Source organism: Emys orbicularis, chromosome 1, assembly GCF_028017835.1.
Source record: "Emys orbicularis isolate rEmyOrb1 chromosome 1, rEmyOrb1.hap1, whole genome shotgun sequence".
NCBI lineage: Eukaryota > Metazoa > Chordata > Testudines > Emydidae > Emys > Emys orbicularis.
In genome coordinates this window covers 22,433,153-22,452,746 of record NC_088683.1, presented here as the reverse complement: position 1 = coordinate 22,452,746, position 19,594 = coordinate 22,433,153, and the positions used below count along the sequence as shown (strand labels likewise).

Below are 19,594 nucleotides of genomic sequence, written 5' to 3'. Positions count from 1 at the left end.
ATCAAAGGAAACTTGCACAACACTTTCAAAAGACAAGCCTCGGAGCTTAAATTCATAACTTTGCTAGACACTAAAAATCAGGGACTAAACAGATGGATTTATGACTTATTACAGCAATCTGTAACCCACTAATAACTCCATCCAGCTGTTTCTTCCCCTGTCCCCTTCATTTCCTTCCTATGACTGGAGGGGTGTTAATGGGTCACTTCCCCTTATATGGTCCCTTGAAATATGTATTATGGTAATTACTTTTGGTAAACAATCTGTTCCACCTTGTATTTAGCAGTGACACTGAGTTCGTTTCCGAGACCTGAAGAAGAGTGCTGTGTAAGTTTGAAAGCCTGTCTCTCACCAACAGAAGTTGATCCAATAAAAGAAATTCCCTCACCCACCTTGTCTCTCTTACCACCAATAAAGTCATTAAAAAAAATAATGATGTCCTTTTAATTTTATCAAATGCTTTCTTCACCATGTGATACAATGAATGGTAAACACAGCACCTGGTTAAGTCCAGCCTGATTATAGTGTCCAATTAGAGTCTAAATAAATAAATATGAGTCCACTCTGTTCTGAAGTTTGCAATATATTATAACTTGAGCACCAACAATGTTAACTGCCTCTGTATTCTAGGTTTTCATTTTTTATTTTTTACTTTCTGAATCAAAATAAAGCTTTTAAAATAAAAGTTAATGAATAACTTCTACAACTGAAATTAAGAAGCTAAAACAGAGGGATTTCTCTGTTTTTCTCATAAATTCCTCCCAGGCATTTTAGTGGGAGGAATTAAGTGCCAAAACCCCAAAGCCATTATAACCAATACATTTCATCTTAAACTCAATGAACTGTAGTTTGCGCGTGTTTTAACTGAAGGAGTTGTAAAATAAATTATGTTAAGAGCTGTATTTTATCAACTAAAACATATTGAAATATGGGCCTGATCATGTGTCTACTGCCATCAAAGAGTTTGCTTTTGATTTCAACGGGAGTAGGCTTGGGCTATATCCAGGGCTGCTCTTCCATATTTTTACAGAGAATGTAAAATTTGCATTGTGGAAGGGTGAGCGCCTCACTCTCCATTTCCCCTCTATTCAATGACCATCATCATAAAAGGAGAAAGAGTCAGCAGTCAGAGCAATGTGTCATGGGCAGCAATGCCCTGGCCCAAATCCCAAACTCTAAGTTATATGTATTTCTTCCCAGAGCCAAAAATGGCCAAACCCTCTAGTGCAGTGTGGCCTCACCACTGATCTGAAGTAAATGGGAACTAAAGCTAGAGTAACTGGCCAAGGAACAATCACCCCAGTGGATTCTTTGGTGGAGTAGAGGCTCCTATGCTACACCTCTTCATCTCTTCTGCCAGTATAACAAGGAAAATGGGACATTGCCAGATCATCTCCATCCATATTGATCTCCCGGCTTAGTTTTTGGCCATTTGGGGCCATCTGCAACTCCCTGAGATGGCTCTAACCCGGAAGGCAGGACCAGCAATGCACGGAGTATGGAAAGACCAGAGGAGTGAAAGATAAGCTTTACACAGCCTTTCATACTCCCCCTAACCTGCATTCAGGGAGCATCAGCCAGTCTCCATGATACAGTCCAGAATGCTTCATAAATAAGGACTGTGTTTCATATACATGGTGATAGAAATGTGTTTGAGACGGGCATTTTATTTAAAGGACTGACAAAATATTGAGAATAAGCACCCAATAACTCGAGGAGAGATTTGCACAGAAATCCAAGATAGCTGCACACATCTGTGGAGGAACTGAACACTGCCCTAATAGTAACTACAGTCATCTGCGCCTCCTCCCCCCACCAAATTTTTTTAATCTTTTATCTCCTTCACAATCATTTCAAATTTAAAAACTTTCAGTCCAAAGCCTTTCACTCCAAAGAGAGTTTTTCTAAAATCAATGAAAATAGATTTTGATAAAGAAAGGAACATTGGCACAACCTGTACTGAAATCTCATGGACACAAGCATAGTAGAATAAGATTGTTCTTTTCCACTTCAACAATTCAGTATCCTTAAGGACTCACGTCAGATTAATGTGCTTCCAAACATACTTTCCTTAATAATTTCAATGAAACTTTTTGCCACAGATACAATGAAAAGTCTGTCATCTGCCACGGGTTTCTTCCTTTCTCTTGCCCCTCAGCCCTGTTAAAATTTAACAGATTTCCTGTTGCACATATCCCTAGTAACACTTTTGTTCAGACTTCAGCACTGTAATATGGAAACCACTATCCTCATCTCCTAGCTCTCTGATGTGAAATTACGTAATTTCAAAATAACAAGCAAACACTAAAATATATTTCACAAACAGACGAGCCATATGTTCAGAGAAATAATAACAGCTTTCTAATGACTGTACTAGTTAAAAATGGGAGCTCCAAAGTAAGTGTATTCTCTATTTTCTAGCAATACCATCTATGAAGAGTGACCATGAACGAAAAACCTGTACCATCTTATTCAACAGCTCTTCTTTCTCTGTCCTTTCAGAGTCAGAACTGCTGACTCCAGTGACAAAAATACATATTTATTGCTTTCATGTTTAACTTTCCTTAGCCCTACAGAGACAAGACAGCTCAGGATGAGCTGGATTCTACTCCTTCTTGTGCATTATCAATATAATTGTTACACCTGTGCAAACCCATTGAAGGCAATGGACTAGCACGGGTGTCACAGAATGCTTTAGCTGACCTGCAGGGTCCCCACATCTTCTTTAAATTTCAAATTGAGCACATTTGAAACAACATTCACTGAGACACAATAAAAATGGAGCTATTCTAACAGCCATTTCTCAGAGCAAAGCTACATTTTAAGTTAATGAAACTAATTATCATTTACACTAAGTCTCCTGGCAGCGTGAAGGAGCCTTAAAGGGTGTAGAAAACATAAGGACCCTGTATATTCCCAGCACAGTGTAAAGATTTATGAACCCTTTACACCGCAGGGGATTGTAAAGGAGCCTCAGTATAAATGAGAATCAGGTCCAATGTATTTAAAAGGCCCAACTCTGCACCAAAGCGTGACCTAGAAGTCAATTCCCAGCACAGGAACAAACATGTGTTTATGGCTCCCAAAGCCTCCAACAGGAGCCAGAGACAGGAATCTAAACTTGATTTATAGAACAAATTTTTACCTAGATAATATTAGGCCCTAAAAGTGCAAGTCAGCAATAATTCATGTACGCTGGTAAAACATCATAACAGATAAGAATCTAAGTCTCAGAATCCTGGAGTGGGCAAAGCAGGAGTAGGTTCAGCTCCAGCCCAAATACAACAGGGATGACATGGCCATTCTAAACTCATCCGAAGAAGTGGGTTGTAGCCCACGAAAGCTTATGCTCTAATAAATTTGTTAGTCTCTAAGGTGCCACAAGTACTCCTGTTATTCTAAACTCAGGTATGTAACGTATCAGTTAAATCAGCCTGTGCATCAGATGACTGGAGGGTAGCTAAATGTAATGCCATTTTTTGTAAATGTTCCAGAGGCAATCCTGGCAATTACAGGCCAGTAAGCCTAACTTCAGTACAGGCAAGTTGGCTTTAGTAAAACACAGAATTATCAGAAACCTAGTTAAACATGATACGTTGGAGTAGAGTCAGCACAGCTTTTGTAAAGGGAAATCATGCCTTTACAAATCTATTAGAATTCTTTGAGGGGGTCATTCAACAAGCACGTGGACGAGGGTAATCCAGTGGATATTGTGAACTTGGACTTTCAGAAAGCCCTTGACAAGATCCTTCACCATAGGCTCTTAATCAAACTAAGCAGTCATGAGAAAAGAGGGAACATCCTCTCATGGATCAGTAACTGGTTAAAAGATAGGAAACAAAAGGTAGGAATAAATGGTCAGCTTTCACAATGGAGAGAGGTAAATAGCCTGGGGGGGACCATGCTATGTACTGGGACAACATATTCATTAATTATCTGGAAACAAAGTGGTGAATAGTGAGGTGGCAAAATTGGCAGATGACACAAAATTACTCAAGACAGTTAAGTCCGAAGCTGACCACCAAAAGTTACAAAGGAATCTCACTAAACTGGGTGATTAGGCAAACAAAAAAGCAGATGAAATGTAATGTTGACAAATGCAAAATAATGCCAAATATACGTACAAAACAATAGGTTCCAAATTAGCTGTTACCACTAACAGTATAGAACACAAACGGTTAACAAATAAAAGTTCATCTGTTCTGCATAAAAAGCATACAACCAAGTGAATATCATTGGGATTTGACAACAGATTATCCTTTCTGTTCAAAGAAGGAATCATCCACACTTCCTGCCCAGTGATTACCCAGAAAACAGCATCCCAAATCACATGACCTGATGCAGTAGTAAATTACAGTTGCTGGGCAACAGTAATACCAGTGCAGATGGCTCACTGCAGTTGATATCTTTAGCTATGCAGATTAATTTATAATTTACTTGTGTTAAAAACTGGACGGAAGAGTTTCCTGGGCTAGTGGTAACTTGCTTAAAAGCCTTTTAGAGTATTTTCTATTTAAAATGATCAGCCTACATGTTGGAAGGTCAGACATTTCTTGCCGTACACTGAGGATCGTTCAGCTTCTCTTAGCTCTTTTTTTTTTTTTTTTTGCATTAAAGAAACTAGAAGCTACAGGACAACAATGCTTTTAATACGACTCTGCCCTGAATTAAAGAGTACTAATGTAGACATGCAATCTTCCTCTGATAAAGAATAATGGACAGTGTATTGGGTTCTTAAACAGGAATACTTCAGAATGGAATAATACTATTGTGTATGTACTTAGCACTTTTCATTTGAGGAGCTCATCAATTCTTCCAACAAATTCCACTTTGTGTAAAAATATACACTATATTCTACTTTAAGTGGATCTTTCTTATAGCAAAGTAGAATTAAAGGAGTTACACTAGAGATTAATCCAAAGTCCCAAATTATTTCAGTACACAGCAATGTTTAAACTGCAATTTAGTAACAGTGAATCTCCAATCATTCTGTGGAGGGAAAAAGGCATTTTATTATTGGAGGATTTTACTGCAGATATTTCATTTTAACACCAGGAGATAAGAAACTTTTTAGATAACTGACTGAATATTTTTTGGGTCAGATCCTGATCTCTACTACCCTGGTGTAACTCCACCCACTTTAATGGAGTAGCTCTGGCTTTACACCAGTGAATCTAAGAGTTGAATCTGATATGATATATTTAGATACTAATAAATAAAATAAATATAATCTTGATCTTTCATTTTGTCTTCATACTTACAATAGTTTATGGAAGGATTCAAACACTTACTACTTTTCTCTTTTGCACTGCCTTCTTCATGTTGCCATCAGTAATAAATACTCTTCAGGACTCAGAGTATTTTACAGAGGGCTTGCTGTGTCACAGCTATTTCTACTGCTATACTAAAGCCTAGACTTGGAGTCTAGGATTGTAGACTTATTTTTGTTTACAGTAAATTTCTAGTCCATGTCACTTTCTGGTTCTCATGCACTAGCACAATGCTGCAGTTTTTGAACTGTAAGCATTGCAGAGAATGTTTAGATCTAATAAAAGGCTGTCTTCATTAGCATATGTCAAAAAAGAAAATAATGAAAACACGTCTATCAATACTGTATTAGGTTTATACAAAATGGTGTGCCTTTAATGCAACATTATGTTTGTTAATTCAAATTCACAAAAGTCATAATGAGGGTTCCCCCAGGAATGGAATGTACTTCTCAGGGTGGGGCTTGATAAATTCATGAATGGGACTATATAATGAGGTTCCCTTGGATAGCAGGGGACTGGATTAGATGACCCAAGAGGTTCCTTCCAGTCCTATGTTCCTCTGAATAACAAGATACTCCCTTGTGTAAGAACAGTATTTTGAACTACTGTATGTACTTTTAAATGAGTTTCTTAATAATAGATGTGCAAAGCTGTTGAGTTATAATTGCAGTGGATACCATCAATGAGTTTCCTCAATTTCTCTGTTTAAATTCTTAATAATATGTATTTAACATGCACCTTACCAAATCATCCCCTCACCAAAGACATGGCATATATAGATATATCAAACATATAAATAATGACAAGTATTGGTAAATAACTATTATTTATCATGAAGAACATTCTAATTCAGTAACAAAATGGAAATAGAAGGTAACAGAAAAGTAGAAGGGAAGAGCATCCATATTACACCACTGAAAACATGTGGAATGGGTTATTGAAGGTCAGAAGAGATGGACTGAGATAGATTTAAAGGTGGAATGAATTGTAGGATCTCTAAAGGCATGTGGTATCAAAGAGAAGCCCATGGAGGAGATCTGAAATATATAACTAGGGTCTACAACATTAAGAGCTCTAGAACTTGAGTCAATCTGCCCCTTTATAGACATCCAGTGTAATATGCATACAGGTGCATTATCTCAGCACAATCCCTGGCTGAGTATGTGTTATGCATCATCTTTAGTGGCTGGTTCACAGAGGATGACCGACTGCTACAACTACCTGCCAAAGGAAACAAAGTATAGAAGTTCATGCGTTTTGCCCGTGGTTCTAGCAAAGCAAGTGTTTAAACATATTAGTAGTGCTTAAACGATCTGGAGGTGCTGGTTCAGTCCGCACTGAGGACCTGTGTTGTTGGTTTTTACAACAGGAAATGTAAGAATGAAAATAAAATGAAGGGGGGGAAATTCCAAATGATCACACAATAAAACACATAGTTAGGAGGCTGGTTATTTGAGAGACACTCTCATTCTCTTTCATGTGAGATTCGAAAGTGTATATGAGAAGTAGAATGGAGGAACAAACATCAACTGTGTTTAGATTTTTTTTTACCTTATGTAATTGTTTCTAGGCACGCATATAATACAGTGATTAATTGAATATAATACCTAGACACATTAGAGAGACATACGTTGCCAGAGACATGCTATTTATGGTGTGCTTTCAGTCTAGAATGTGCTGCATAAAACAGAAGACAGACAATACCTTGTCCAAAGACATTTGCAATGTAAGTTAGTTCAGTCACTTGGTGCAAATGATGATCTGATCTCCTAGCAGTACAGTATCACTTTGGGGTCTTGGTTACAAAGTTCTCTATATTGAATTGAGGTGGACAGGCTTCATATAGGATGTGAATTTTAAGAAGCAAGTTAAATGAAGAGAGGGTGAACCTCTGGTGTTATTTTGTACTTTCTTCCATGCTGTCCTGATTCACGCAATGCTCTTCTGGAGCTAGTCTGCACTACCCTGTCCTTATTCAACCCTCCGCTTCAAGAGCCACTTCTGTTGTGATGCCTACAAGAAATCTGCCAACTAGTAATATCGAAATTTACGGACTGCCATACTGGATCAGACTAGTGGTTCAATCTCCCATCACTGACAGTGCCCAGAACCTGATGCTCCAGAGGAAGGCGCAAGAACCCCTGCAGAAGGCAGTTATAGTAGTTTACAAAGGAATAGTCGTGGAACTAAACAATGAATATCCTCTGTTACATGCTGTAGCTCTTCCCCCTACCTTTTGTTCATCTGCCTCTTTTTCATTTAGAATTGTCATTTTTTGGGACAGGGACTGTGCCTGAATAAGAGAGAGTTCCAAATGAAAGAGGTATGAATGGAAGACACAAAGACATGAAGAGGTGCTACAAAATGCACAGTAGGGCAATGTAGTAGGAACATTGACTTGAAAGAGTGAGCAGGAGGAAATGAGAGTTTATGCAAGGAAAACTAAACAGTCTTGAAGGGGAACATGAGAAGCTTAACTGTTACGCAGCAAGTGAGAAGAAGTCAAAGAAAGGATTTCATTAGGTAAATGGTGTGATCTGAGTGGTGAGAGGGAAGATTATTTTAGCAGCATTCTGGATGGACTGGAGACGAATAAGGACAAACCAGGAAAAGAAAGTTTTCACAGTAGTCACAGCAACAGACAACCAAGGAACAAAGTATTGTTTTCAAGCAGTATGGTGAAAAGAATGTATGAGATGTGGTATAGGAAGAAGCAGCAAGATTTGGCAACAGCCTGGGCATTGGATGAAAAGGGGGATAAGAAGATGATTTTGAGCTATATAATGGAGGGGAGAAGGGCTCAGAGGGAAAAGATCAGGAGTTCAGGTTTTGTCATATTCCATTTCAGATGGTCACAGAACATCCAGAATGAAATTTCAGTAAGATTGGAGATGAGAGGCTGAGCAGAAGAGGAGAGTTAGATATGGGAGTCATCAGCATAGAGCTAGTAGCTGACTAGATTAGAAGCACTCCTCCTTAATTTATTGAAATGATTGCACTGTGAAATAAATGCCTTACCCATGTTTATTTCAAAGTATGATATGAAATTCAAATTTCCTTTTACATATGTATGCAATCAGATGGTCTTAAAGGCAGCTGTATGTATTGTCTCAATGTATTGAATTTCATACCCAGGCATAGTGCCTACTTTAAAAGTTAGTGGAAAATCGAAGATTTTTCAAATACTTACAGTTTTCTCTAAACCAGTTTGGTTCAAATACACTGAAGGCTCTTGACTATCTTCATGCAGGAGCGGCGCCAGGGTTTTTGGCGCCCTAGGCGGGGGTCCTTCCACGCTCCCAGTCGTCGGCGGCAATTCTGCGGCGGGGGGGTCCTTCCGCGCTCCCAGTCTTCCGGGCACTTCGGCGGCAGGTCCCGGAGCGAGTGAAGGACCCGCCGCAGAATTGCTGCCAAAGACCCGGAGCGCGGAAGGACCCCCGCCGCCGAATTGCCGCCCCCCCAAATCCTGGCACCCTAGGTGACCGCCTAGGTCGCCTAAATGTAAGCGCCGGCCCTGTCTTCATGGAAATCTGATATTTTAAACATAAGCCAACTTTTGAGCTATCAGAATCCCACTAAGGAACACACAAGAAAGAAAGAAAGAAAGAAAGAAAGAAAGAAAGAAAGAAAGAAAGAAAGAAAGAAAGAAAGAAAGAAAGAAAGAAAGAAAGAAAGAAAAGCCAATGCTCCAATAACTGAATACAAAATGGGCCACAGAAATGTTATCAATTGGGAGTGCCGAACAAGCAGTAGAAATTTCAACTAAACAACTAAAATGGTTTCTCTCTTTCCCCCCCGTACAAGAAAGCTGCAAAGGCTTGAAAACAAAGGTTTATAAGAATTTCATCTTTGAATACAGCTAACATCAATACTACAGAGACAAGGTGGGTGAGGTAAAATCTTTTATTGGACCAACTCCTGTTAGTGAGAGAGACGAACTTTTGACCTTACACAGAGCTCTTCTTCAGGTCTGAGAAACTTACTCAGAGTGTCACAGCCAAATACAAGATGGAACAGTTTGTTTAGCATAAGTAGTTAACACATACTTCAATGGACCATTCAAGGTGAAGTGGCCGATTAAAAAGTGAAGTTGGTCCAATAAAGATACTAACTCACCCACCTTATCTTTCTAATATCCTGGGACCAACAAGGCTACAACAACACTGCATATAACATCACGACTGTCATACTATAATATTTCCTGTGTATGCTTAATGATTTTTATTTCTAAACACTATTTCTGAGATCAATTCTCTTGAGATCAATTATTCCAAACCTAGACAAACATCCAATTATTTTCCTGTAATTTGATGCAGCACAAGGTCCCACCCAGCTAGCCAGACTCAGGAGGTGGGAGTGTGGCAGTAAAGTTTCAGGGTACCAGTGTTTCTCCTTTGACCCCCATTAAAGAACACTCCTGCCTAAAATGTCCCATATAACATTCTCCAGCAGCAGTATTCTCTGGTCACTCCCCTTGAACATGTCCTGCAACTGGCCCTAGAACCCACAGGCTGTAAAGCACAATTCACACCTCTGCTAATCTTAGAATTTGCATGCATCAACTCCAGTGCAACCTTTTGATATCCCAGGAATGGGCTCAAATGGGCTCTGAACTCAAGTTTGTATCCTCTGCATAGAGGTGCAGAGAGTTACCACTGCATAACTACAACAAACCTTTTTTATTTCATTTCTTTATTAAAAAGACTGCAAACTAATAAATAATCAAGGTTGACAGATGCAAACAACATGCCATTTGTCACCAGGTACCATCCAAAAATGCCGCTAATACAAGATGTGCATGTGAATGAGATGTATCAATTATCAATGTTCTTTCTTGTTGTTTATTGTAGTCTTTATATTCCATACCAAGCTAAGCACAACTGGTGACTTTTTCTCCAAATTCATGTTCAAGTTCTAGCTGTTACCCAGTTCAGGCTTCTTTCCATTAGCTTTCCTGCCCATCTAAACCAAAAACCACTGTCCTCTCTAACATCCTCTCTGGTTACTTCATGACTGGTTTGTTGGGTTCTTCTTTGGTACCAGTTCTACTGTGCTCAAATTTCTGGGTTATGCCAAGAATGCAGGCATTGAAAATAACAAACCCAAACTGCAAAGCAACTTTGGGAAATTAGAGTAATGGGGGTTTAAAAGTAACAAGAGGGGTCCAGATATTAATGTGAATTCCCATGGAAAGGATGCAAACAGCACAAATGTAGTATAGGAGTAGTTAATCAAGCCACCATACACATCAAATTCAAACAAGTTGATTTTAAAAAATACTGTCCTAATATTATTTTTATGTACCCAGTACTATAATTACAGGAGATCAGGGTTGGGAGTGGAGATAAGTCTGAGAGATCCTTCTGTGAACTAAAGAATGGTCCACCTTATTGGGAAAAAATTTTGAAAACCATCAAATTACAAATCATCGGCCAGATTCTTAACTGGTCTACACACCGGTGTAGCTCCAAAACTGTGCCAACCTAGACCACTTGAGGAGCTGACCCTGTATCCATTTCAAGCACAAATTTTCACTAATGTGTGACTAACTGCTCCAGATATTAAAACAGAAAGAATTTTTTAAAATTCTAATTTATTTTTTCACCATCTGGACTGCTTGTTTACTTTTGCACCTCCCTCAGCAAAGATACTAAATACAGGCTAGTCAGTGTCACTTTTATTGCTTAGTCATTTCCTATATCATTTATATTTCTAGTTCACAGACATCAGCACAAGACTATGGTATCTGGGCTACAAACACAGCAGGGGAGTGTGTAAATCCAAACAAAAGTAATTGTTTTAAAAACAATGTTCATATTAGATTTTGTCTTCTTATTTCTATTCCAGTCATGCTTAGGAGCCCCAGTCACAGACCAGGACCCCATTGTTGTGTTAGATACTGTGCAAACACAGAACTGTCATTTCCCTGCAAATGAAACGTGAATTGTTTGCCTAAACAACCTGACCTTCTCCTCTTAACTTGCTATAATGGGCCTACGTGATGTATTACAAACCATAATAGCTTCTGGACTTAGCCATAGTGAGTTTTAGCCCAATTTTGGGGCCTAGAATGAAAATCAATGTTAGACACTACTCACCTCTGTTATATGCGGATTGGGATTAAAGCCACACAGGCTGCAGACCACGGTTTGACACTGTGTGCATGTATTGTAATTGGCCTGTTCTGGAGTGTGCAGCAGCAGTTCAGTGCTAGTGCAAAGAGGACAGAAAGTTTTCTTTGGGGCTGATTCACCAGGTCTGGCTGCAGTTACTTGTTGCTGTGAAGGTTTACCAGGCCCTGGTTGCTGGCCTGATAGTTTTGTAGGTCCTGGTTGTTGTGACGGTAGCTTTGCAGGCCCTGCTGGCTGAGGAGATGGTTTTGCAGGCCCTGGCTGCTGAGATGGTTGTTTAGCAGGTCCTGCTTGCTGAGGGGATGGCTTTGCAGGACCTGCTTGCTGTCCTGGTTGCTGAGAAGGTTGTTTTGTAGGACCTGGCTGCTGTGCTGATGGCTTTGCGGGAGCTGGTGCGTGGGATGGTGCTCTAGCAGCATCTGGTAGCTGTGGTAATGTTTTGGTTGGGCCCGGTTGCTGTGGTGAAGGTTTTGCAGGACTCTGTTGTTGAGGTACCTGCTTTGTGGGTTCTGATTGCTGGGGCTGAGTTCTCTGTGGCCCTCGTTGTTGAGATGGTTGTTTTGCTTGTTCTGATGGAGGGCCTGTTGGCTGACCAGGCCCAGGTTTCGGAGCTTGCTTAGCTGCCCCTGGTTGCTGCTGTTGGGGTGGCAGTTTGGAAGGCCCTGCTTGCTGGGGTGCAGATTTGACAGGCTCTTTTTGCTGAACTGTTGGCTTTGGAGGTTGTTGCTGAGTTGGATGCTTTGCATGTCCCTTTTGCTCCTCAGGCTTTCTCTGGTCCTTCTGAACTGCTTTTTGTTTCCTGTTGGCTTCTTCCTGGGCTGCATCTGAGTCCGATATCAAATCAAAAGGATTGAACTTGTTTACGACTGAAGTGACTGCACTTAATGGATTGGCCTCAGAGAGGAAGCTAGGCATCATACTTGGCTTCTGATCTTCTTTAAAATCAGTCCTGGATTTAGATTCTCTCAGACTAGTGGAAGAAGGGCTCCTTCCAGGTGACCGTTGTTCTGTCTTCAACACATCTACTGTTCTGCTTTTGCTTAAACTGGATGGAGACTTACCTGGCTGTCTTGCATAGTGGTTTATATCAAGCTCAGGATGTCTGTGGGGAGAGAAATACAGTAAAATAAAAATAGTGAAAGACTAACTATAAATTAGTTGCAATTATTGAACTCTTTGGAAGAAAATGTAAAGACAAATAAGGTAGGAAAAGTTAAAGATTATGGCCCCTGAATCTTCAACTGCTTAACTTCAAGCATGTGAGTAGTCTTCAATGGGACTATTCATATGAGTAAAATTACTCATGTGCTTTAGTGTTTGCAGGATCAGGGCTTATTACTACAAGGATTATCATATTTTTTGTTCCAGAAACATTTATCTGAATATTTAGTAGATGTCTGGTTTAGTATTTAGAAACTAATCTAAAAAAACCCAGAATTATCTGACAACAAAAATATATCTGTCTTATTCTGCAGGGGTTTTTCCTTCACCAGGTCTCATTTTCCTTTGTTTTATAATAGAATATAGAAGGTTAAGCTAGGGAAAGAAGGGAGGCAAATCCAGAGAATATCTCTAGGTGTAGTATGATGTTTTAATTGTTGCTCTGTTGGTTTGTACCTGGAGGGGATGATATTCTATTCAGTGCTATTGTATTTTAGCTAAAGGGTGTGATGTGATGTTCTGTTTTGTGCTATCATTTAGTCTTTCCTGGAGGATACGATATTCTCTCCTGTGCCACCATTGTGATCAGTTTTCAGACATCTCAAGTTAAATATAGTCCCACATTTCCAAACATGTTATTTCCTAATGTACATTCATGAAAACCAGGCAGTCATTCATTACAGTTAGCCTATTAAAGAATCTGAGGTCCATGACTACAATAAAAACAAATTAGCAGTACGATAATTTTTAATTAAGGGTTACATCAGAACACTGCCATAGTTATAAATAGTAGTAACATGCTACACTGGATTTCAAACAGCTAATGTTACTATAAACACGCTACTTTAATTCGTGAATATTTTGAGCTTTCATTAAATCCCTGATGACAATGAACTACGCTAAGAAAATCTATATGGTAACCATTTTGGTTCTCAAGATTCTGGCAGTTCGCAATTTCACATCAATCCTGACATGCTTTTTAAAAAGTTAATTGCAATTATCCAAAACAAGGATGTAGGGAACAGGATTCCCATGGATGGCTAATTGGTTTTATTGTCATCACATTAACTAGGGTTGCCAATTTTGGTTGGATGTATTCCTGGAGATTTCATCACATGACATAATACTTAATTAAAGATTAATCTTTAATTCCTGGAGACTCCAGGCCTATCTTGGAAGGTTGGCAACCCTAACATTAACTCTGACTAGCAAGCTGCTTTCAGTGCTACACTTTTTGTTTTTTTCCCCCAGGATAGCCACATGGATTATTGGGAGCTTTATTACATTAATGCATGACCCACTGAAGTCAATGAGAGTTGTTTCATTGACTTCAATGAGTACTTGAGTGGGCCCTTACTTACCAGGAAGAAAGGTATATCCAGCATGGCCCAACCATAAACTGAGTCCATACAATGTTTGCAAATGTACTATAAAGCTTTTGCTAGCTGCCAGTCAGGCCTATTTGGTTTTAGTTCCATGCCACTTTGTGGTACAAATTGGATTCATCCAAAGATGTAGTGCTTGCTTAGTGAAAATGTATCAGCTTTTATACTAGAAAAGGCCGAGTATGGTTCTGGTATTAATGCTTGCAACCGTTCAAGAAGTTTGAAAGTTTAGGTTCAAAACAGCAAGACCCTAAGAGAAAAAATGGAGGTATGACCATTAACAATGCATGGATATAAATACTGCCTAATGGCTGAGAATATTGAATACCAATGCTTTGAGAAACAGAATTCAAAGTTCAGGTCAGGAAATATGAGGTTAATTACAATTCCTCATGCATGAAGTCAGAAGAAATTAAGATTTAAAAAAAATCAACTAATGATGATGTTTCCAGGGCTAACTAATTGTGAACTTTTTAAAGTGGTATACTCGTGAGAGAAGCAGTCAGACTCTGCCACTCTTATCTATGGAACATGGATCTCTTAGAACAAGGAATACTGTAACAAAATTGGCCCAGATTTCCAATGCCCTACCCAGTTTTCAGTGTACCAAAATCTTGTTACCCAGATTATTAGTGTTTTGCACAGTTAACTATTTTTAAAATAAGACAAAAAGCATGAATTGAACAATTACTGCTAGATGCTGCCAGACTGCATGTTTACTGTGCAAACCAGATTTGTTTTGCCATTCTCCATAAATGAATGTTTCTATATGAAGGAAACAGACTGTACCTAAAATGTGGAAGAAAATGACTTCAGAGGACAAATGTATTGAAGACTTTTACCTCTGTAATAATAAACCTGGATTTAGGCTATTTATTTTTGGGCAGATGAGTGTGGGAGCACAGTTTTTCTAATCTTTTCTACATCCATGTGACAACTGAGTTTTAAGAACAATCAGTTATTGTAGTCACATATTGCATTTATAGTTGTTGATACTTCTGTAAATCTCAGAACTTAATCTTCATTTTTGTCTGGCAGGGAATTTCCTGTTGCCAAACATTTTTAAATGGGGAGAGGAACTCCATAGTTTTTAAAGGGAGGCTGTTTTTGAGTTGTTAGGCCAAAAACAAACCTCCTTTCTACACTCCCCAATGCCCTGATTCTTTTGTTTCTCTTCCTCATTTAGGCCCTGATTCAACAAAGCACTCAATTTCAATTATGTAATTAATAGGGCCTGATCCAAAGCCCATGGAAACCAATTGGAATTTTACTATTGATATCAGCAGGCTTTGGATCAAGTCTTTATTAGCCTGAAAACCTTCATGATAAAATTAGTTAAACCAAACTGTTTATACCATCAATTACAATTAATTCTTTTAAAGCCAAAAATAAATTATTAACAATGAACACAAATTAAATGATCCTTCATATTTACAGAAAATACATGTATTCCAAAACAGATATTTCCTGCTGGTCATTGTTTACTTTCTTAGAGTCAGTATAATCATGGTACTGACAACAGACTGTATTTATTCTGGAAGAATAAATGCAATACTTAGGAAGCGTGGTTCTCAGGCTGGGCTACTTTCACAACATATACTCTCAAAATACAACAGCAATTTTTTTGCCAGTGAAAGGAGATTGCTAAACTATTTAATCACAAAATTAAGTTTACCTAAAAATGAAGTGGCTGTGCTAGAAAGAAGTTTGATCATCTAATCCTTTCTGATGATATGGAACAGATCCTCTGCTAGTGTAGACTGGCATAGTGCCACTAACATTCTATGGAGCTAAACTGATTTCCACTAGCTGAGGGTATGGCTCTTTGTGATTCAGTCACAGTTTGCAGACTACTAACTAAAAGTTGTCTGATTTTCTTCAGAGGTGCTGAGCACCCGAATCTCCCACTGAAACTAACTGGTGCTACAGTTGTTCAACACCTCTGAAAAATCAGGTCAATTTTATTCAGGTAGCTCATTTTAAGTACTCAGGTTTGGAAAAACATGGTCTTAGTGCTTATAATAAAATGGTTAAAGTGTCATAATATGCATTACTTGCTCTTATACCAGCGGCTGCATTTCCAATTACTTGAAAGCACAAAGCCTCTAAAAATAGATATAACTACAGCACTTATTTTATGCAGGTGAAGGGGCAACTCTGTATCCTACTACTTATATTGCTTGCTATTAATAAGTCAGTAGTTGCCAAGATGTGTCACACAATGGTATATGGAATATCAGTTTCTTGTTATATTTAGAACAGGAAATAACGGTGGTAACTCAGAATCTCAGATACACTGTATAACAGTTGGTATATGCTGTCCTTAATATGGCAACCACTGTACACTGAAAACAAAACTAATTTTTATAAAACAAAAATCTAAAAGCCAGTGCAATAAGGGCACCATAGCAATGTGATACTGTGCAGATACTGAGCCTGAACTTCGGCATCACCACCTGAACCATTTCAAAATGAAACTGGAATAAGCCGGCTATGAATGTATTGTTGGGAACAATCCTGCACTGGAAAATAGATGGACTAAATGACTTAAAAAGCTCTTTCCCATATCTAATTTCTTTTCTCACATAGTATTACTCTTCAAAGCAACAGCCTCTGGAAGAGCAAAAAAGTTTGAAGCTAAGGAATCTCAGCATCGCTAATCTAGTCAGTTGCTTAAGTCAAAGTCATTGTGTGCCTGATCCAAAGACCATGGTAATCAACTGAAGGACTCCCATTGAGATCAATGGACTTTGGATTAGGCCCTCAAAAATCAGGCTTCCCACCTTTGCCAGAGAATCCCAGCAGCAGCAAAGAGCAAGTAAAGCTACTGAGCAAGAATGGATACTTGATAATACCGATAGGCATGCAGATATTGTGGTGATGAGCACCAGTACAAAACTCTGAGATAGTGTAGATGATAACATAAGTCATCCTTTTACCCAGCATAGCAAAGCACACTGGATTATTAAAATGTCAATTTTACCAAATATAGACAGGCTGTATTTTAATGAAAAGTGAAGTTAAGTTATATAGCTATAACAATCATCTAATTATTCCAGTTATCCCAGAACATAATTTTAGGGTAACAACTGTCTGCAGATATAAAGATGTGGCCAAATAAAATCATTTTAGCCACCCCTAACAATGTACTGGGAATGTTTATCTTCCTCTGTACTGGCAGGTTAACTTGAAAACAATAAACTTTTAAAACCTGTGTGTCTTTGTGGTATCCCAAACTGCTACACAAAAGGGAATTTTGAGCTTGATTATGCACCGCTGGAGGAGTCCCCACTGGTTTCAGTGGGAGCCAGGGCAGGCCCTAAATTAGCTATAGAATTATATTCCACACAAACTTTCATTATTTGTCCATTCTTAACAAACACGCAAGAGATATAGGCTGAAACCTCAGTTTCAAGCAAAATGGAGGCAAATTCATCCCAGGTGTAATTCCACTGACCTCTGTGGAGTTCCTCTAAGGGTGGATTTGGTCCAATCCTCCTTTTTTTGTGTTCTCTTAGCATTCACTTATACAAGCCCTGACATTATATAAACTGAATTGGCATTTATCTGGGATGAGGTCAGTACACCACAAGAACCTGTGGAGCAGGCAGTCAAAGGAGGTTCCTTTTTGTAGCCTGCTTCAAGACAAACAACACACCCAGCCCCTGGAAATTGTAGGCTCCAAACTAGCCATACCTGGATTGTGGTCCTGAAAAACGGGCAACTTCAGGACCCTGGACAAGGGAAAGGGAAACCTCTATCTTCGCCGGACCATAATATGAGTTAACAGTACTACTGTATTACCAGCACACAAAGATAAATAGTATTCCTTTTTGGGGCAAGCAATGGATTGGGGGTAGGAGGGAGAATAAGGAAGTAAATTATCTTAATTTTTAGATATACATGAATAGGTGAAGTCAACCCCACACAAGATACAGAATCGCTATTTGCCAATACAGCCCATGCTCCCTATTTGTCTTCACCTTCCCTCCCTCCCCCCAAAATGAGAAAAGACATAAGGGGGGACTATATGAGTGAAAACACAGAGCCTTTGGTCTTTGACTATCTATATAAATCAATGGTTACTCGCAGAGGCAGATTAAGGACTTTCAGATAAAATAATGCCCTAGAGTTTGGGAAGATTCGGAGAGACTCCATCGCTCCAGTAGCAGCCGCTACAGAACTGCTCGGTGTGGGCAAAGCTCTCCTGGCTCCTATTCTAGCTGGGGGGAAGCATCCCAAGCCCCTTTATACAAAAAAAACCCCGATTGTTCTTATCTGCAAACCGCCCGCTCCCTTGCCACCGAAGCTAACCAGCCCCTGGGTCTGGTCCAGGAAAGGGGGTGGGGGAGAGGAAGCAGCCCACTGGAAGGGAGGCGGATTATTCGTGATGATTGGAAATCCTCGCCGTGGGGGGAGCAGACGCTCCATCCCAGGGTCCCTACTCACGCTACCTCCCCATCTACTCCCCGCCTGCACCATGCACCGCCTGCTCCTGATGCAATGCACCCGGCTCGCAGGGCTACGGCAGCAGCCCCCCACCCCGCCGGGAAGGGGGCCGGAAGAGAGAGGTTTCGTGGCGTGCCTTTGCATGGGAGGCGGCTCCGCGCTGGTCGTGCCGGGGAGGTTTCCTTTGGGCAGCCCCTGCGCCCTTGACATGACAGCGGCGATCTGTCTCCTCTCCTCCTCGCTGAGCTGGCTCAGATCCGCCTCCACGCCGGCTGCCAGCCCTTGCCCTCCGCCATCCCCGGCTGCGGCAGCCGCCACCCCTTCGGGCAGCCCGGCCAGCGCTTCTCCTCCCTCCAGGCTCGCTTCGTTGCCCATGGCTGGAGGGCTGGCTCCCTACAGGCGAGCTCCCGCCGCTCCTAGGCGCAGGCAAGGCGGGCTGGGCTGCTGGGTGGCTCCGGCCCCGGCTCGGCTCGCCTCTGCCCCGGTGGGCAGCGGGGCAGTTAGTCCTCGGCGGCGGGCGCCGCTGCCTGCATGGCTCCGGGGCGCTGGCTCCGGCCGCTGTGGCTGCTGCTGCTGCTGCCGCTGCCGGGGCGACAGAGAGAGCGGACACCCGGGCGCTGCCAGCCTCGCTCTGCCACCGCCTCCCGCCGAGCGCATGCTCCGTGCAGAGCGCAGGTGGCTTCCTCCCCTCCCCGCGCACACATCAGCGGCCCCCTCCTTACCCGGCCATTTAAAGGAGACGTGGAGTCCCGGAGTCCCAGTGCCCCCCCCACACACACACGCACACACACGAGACACCCCCCAACTCATAAGTGCCGCAAAAAAACTGCATCTGGCGCCCGGATCCAGCCAGTTTGGGGCTCCCCCCCCAAAAAAAAAACCCACACCCCGATTCATAGACAGACAAGTTAGAGGCTCCAACTACATCCCAAGCCACAGACCCGGAGAGATACCAGTGCTGGAGCTAGGGGTGCTGCCACACCCACTGGCTTGAAGAGGTTTCCATCCCATACAGAGTTTACTGTTTGGTTCAATGGCTCTAGCACCCCATTATAAAAAATTGTTCCAGCGCCGCTGAGTGCAGCAGCAGCTCAAAATCCCAAATTCACCCTTCTGGGTTCTGCCAAATTTTGGCCGCATCTTACAAATTCCACTGCTGAGAAAGGGTTCACATTTTGCAGCTCCTACTGTACCTTCA

General features: G+C 40.8%; 1 protein-coding gene across 1 annotated transcript in view; it reads right to left on the bottom strand.

Moving 5' to 3' along the window:
- PCLO (piccolo presynaptic cytomatrix protein) overlaps nt 1-18,771 on the bottom strand; it is a 554,357-nt gene extending 535,586 nt beyond the window's left edge. The window contains exons 1-2 of the mRNA XM_065409113.1: nt 18,533-18,771; nt 11,369-12,503 (exon numbers count right to left, since the gene is read on the bottom strand). Of these exons, the coding sequence (XP_065265185.1) occupies nt 11,369-12,503; nt 18,533-18,771 (1,374 nt within the window). The remainder of the gene's footprint in view (nt 1-11,368; nt 12,504-18,532) is intronic.
- Nucleotides 18,772-19,594: the final 823 nt, after the last annotated feature.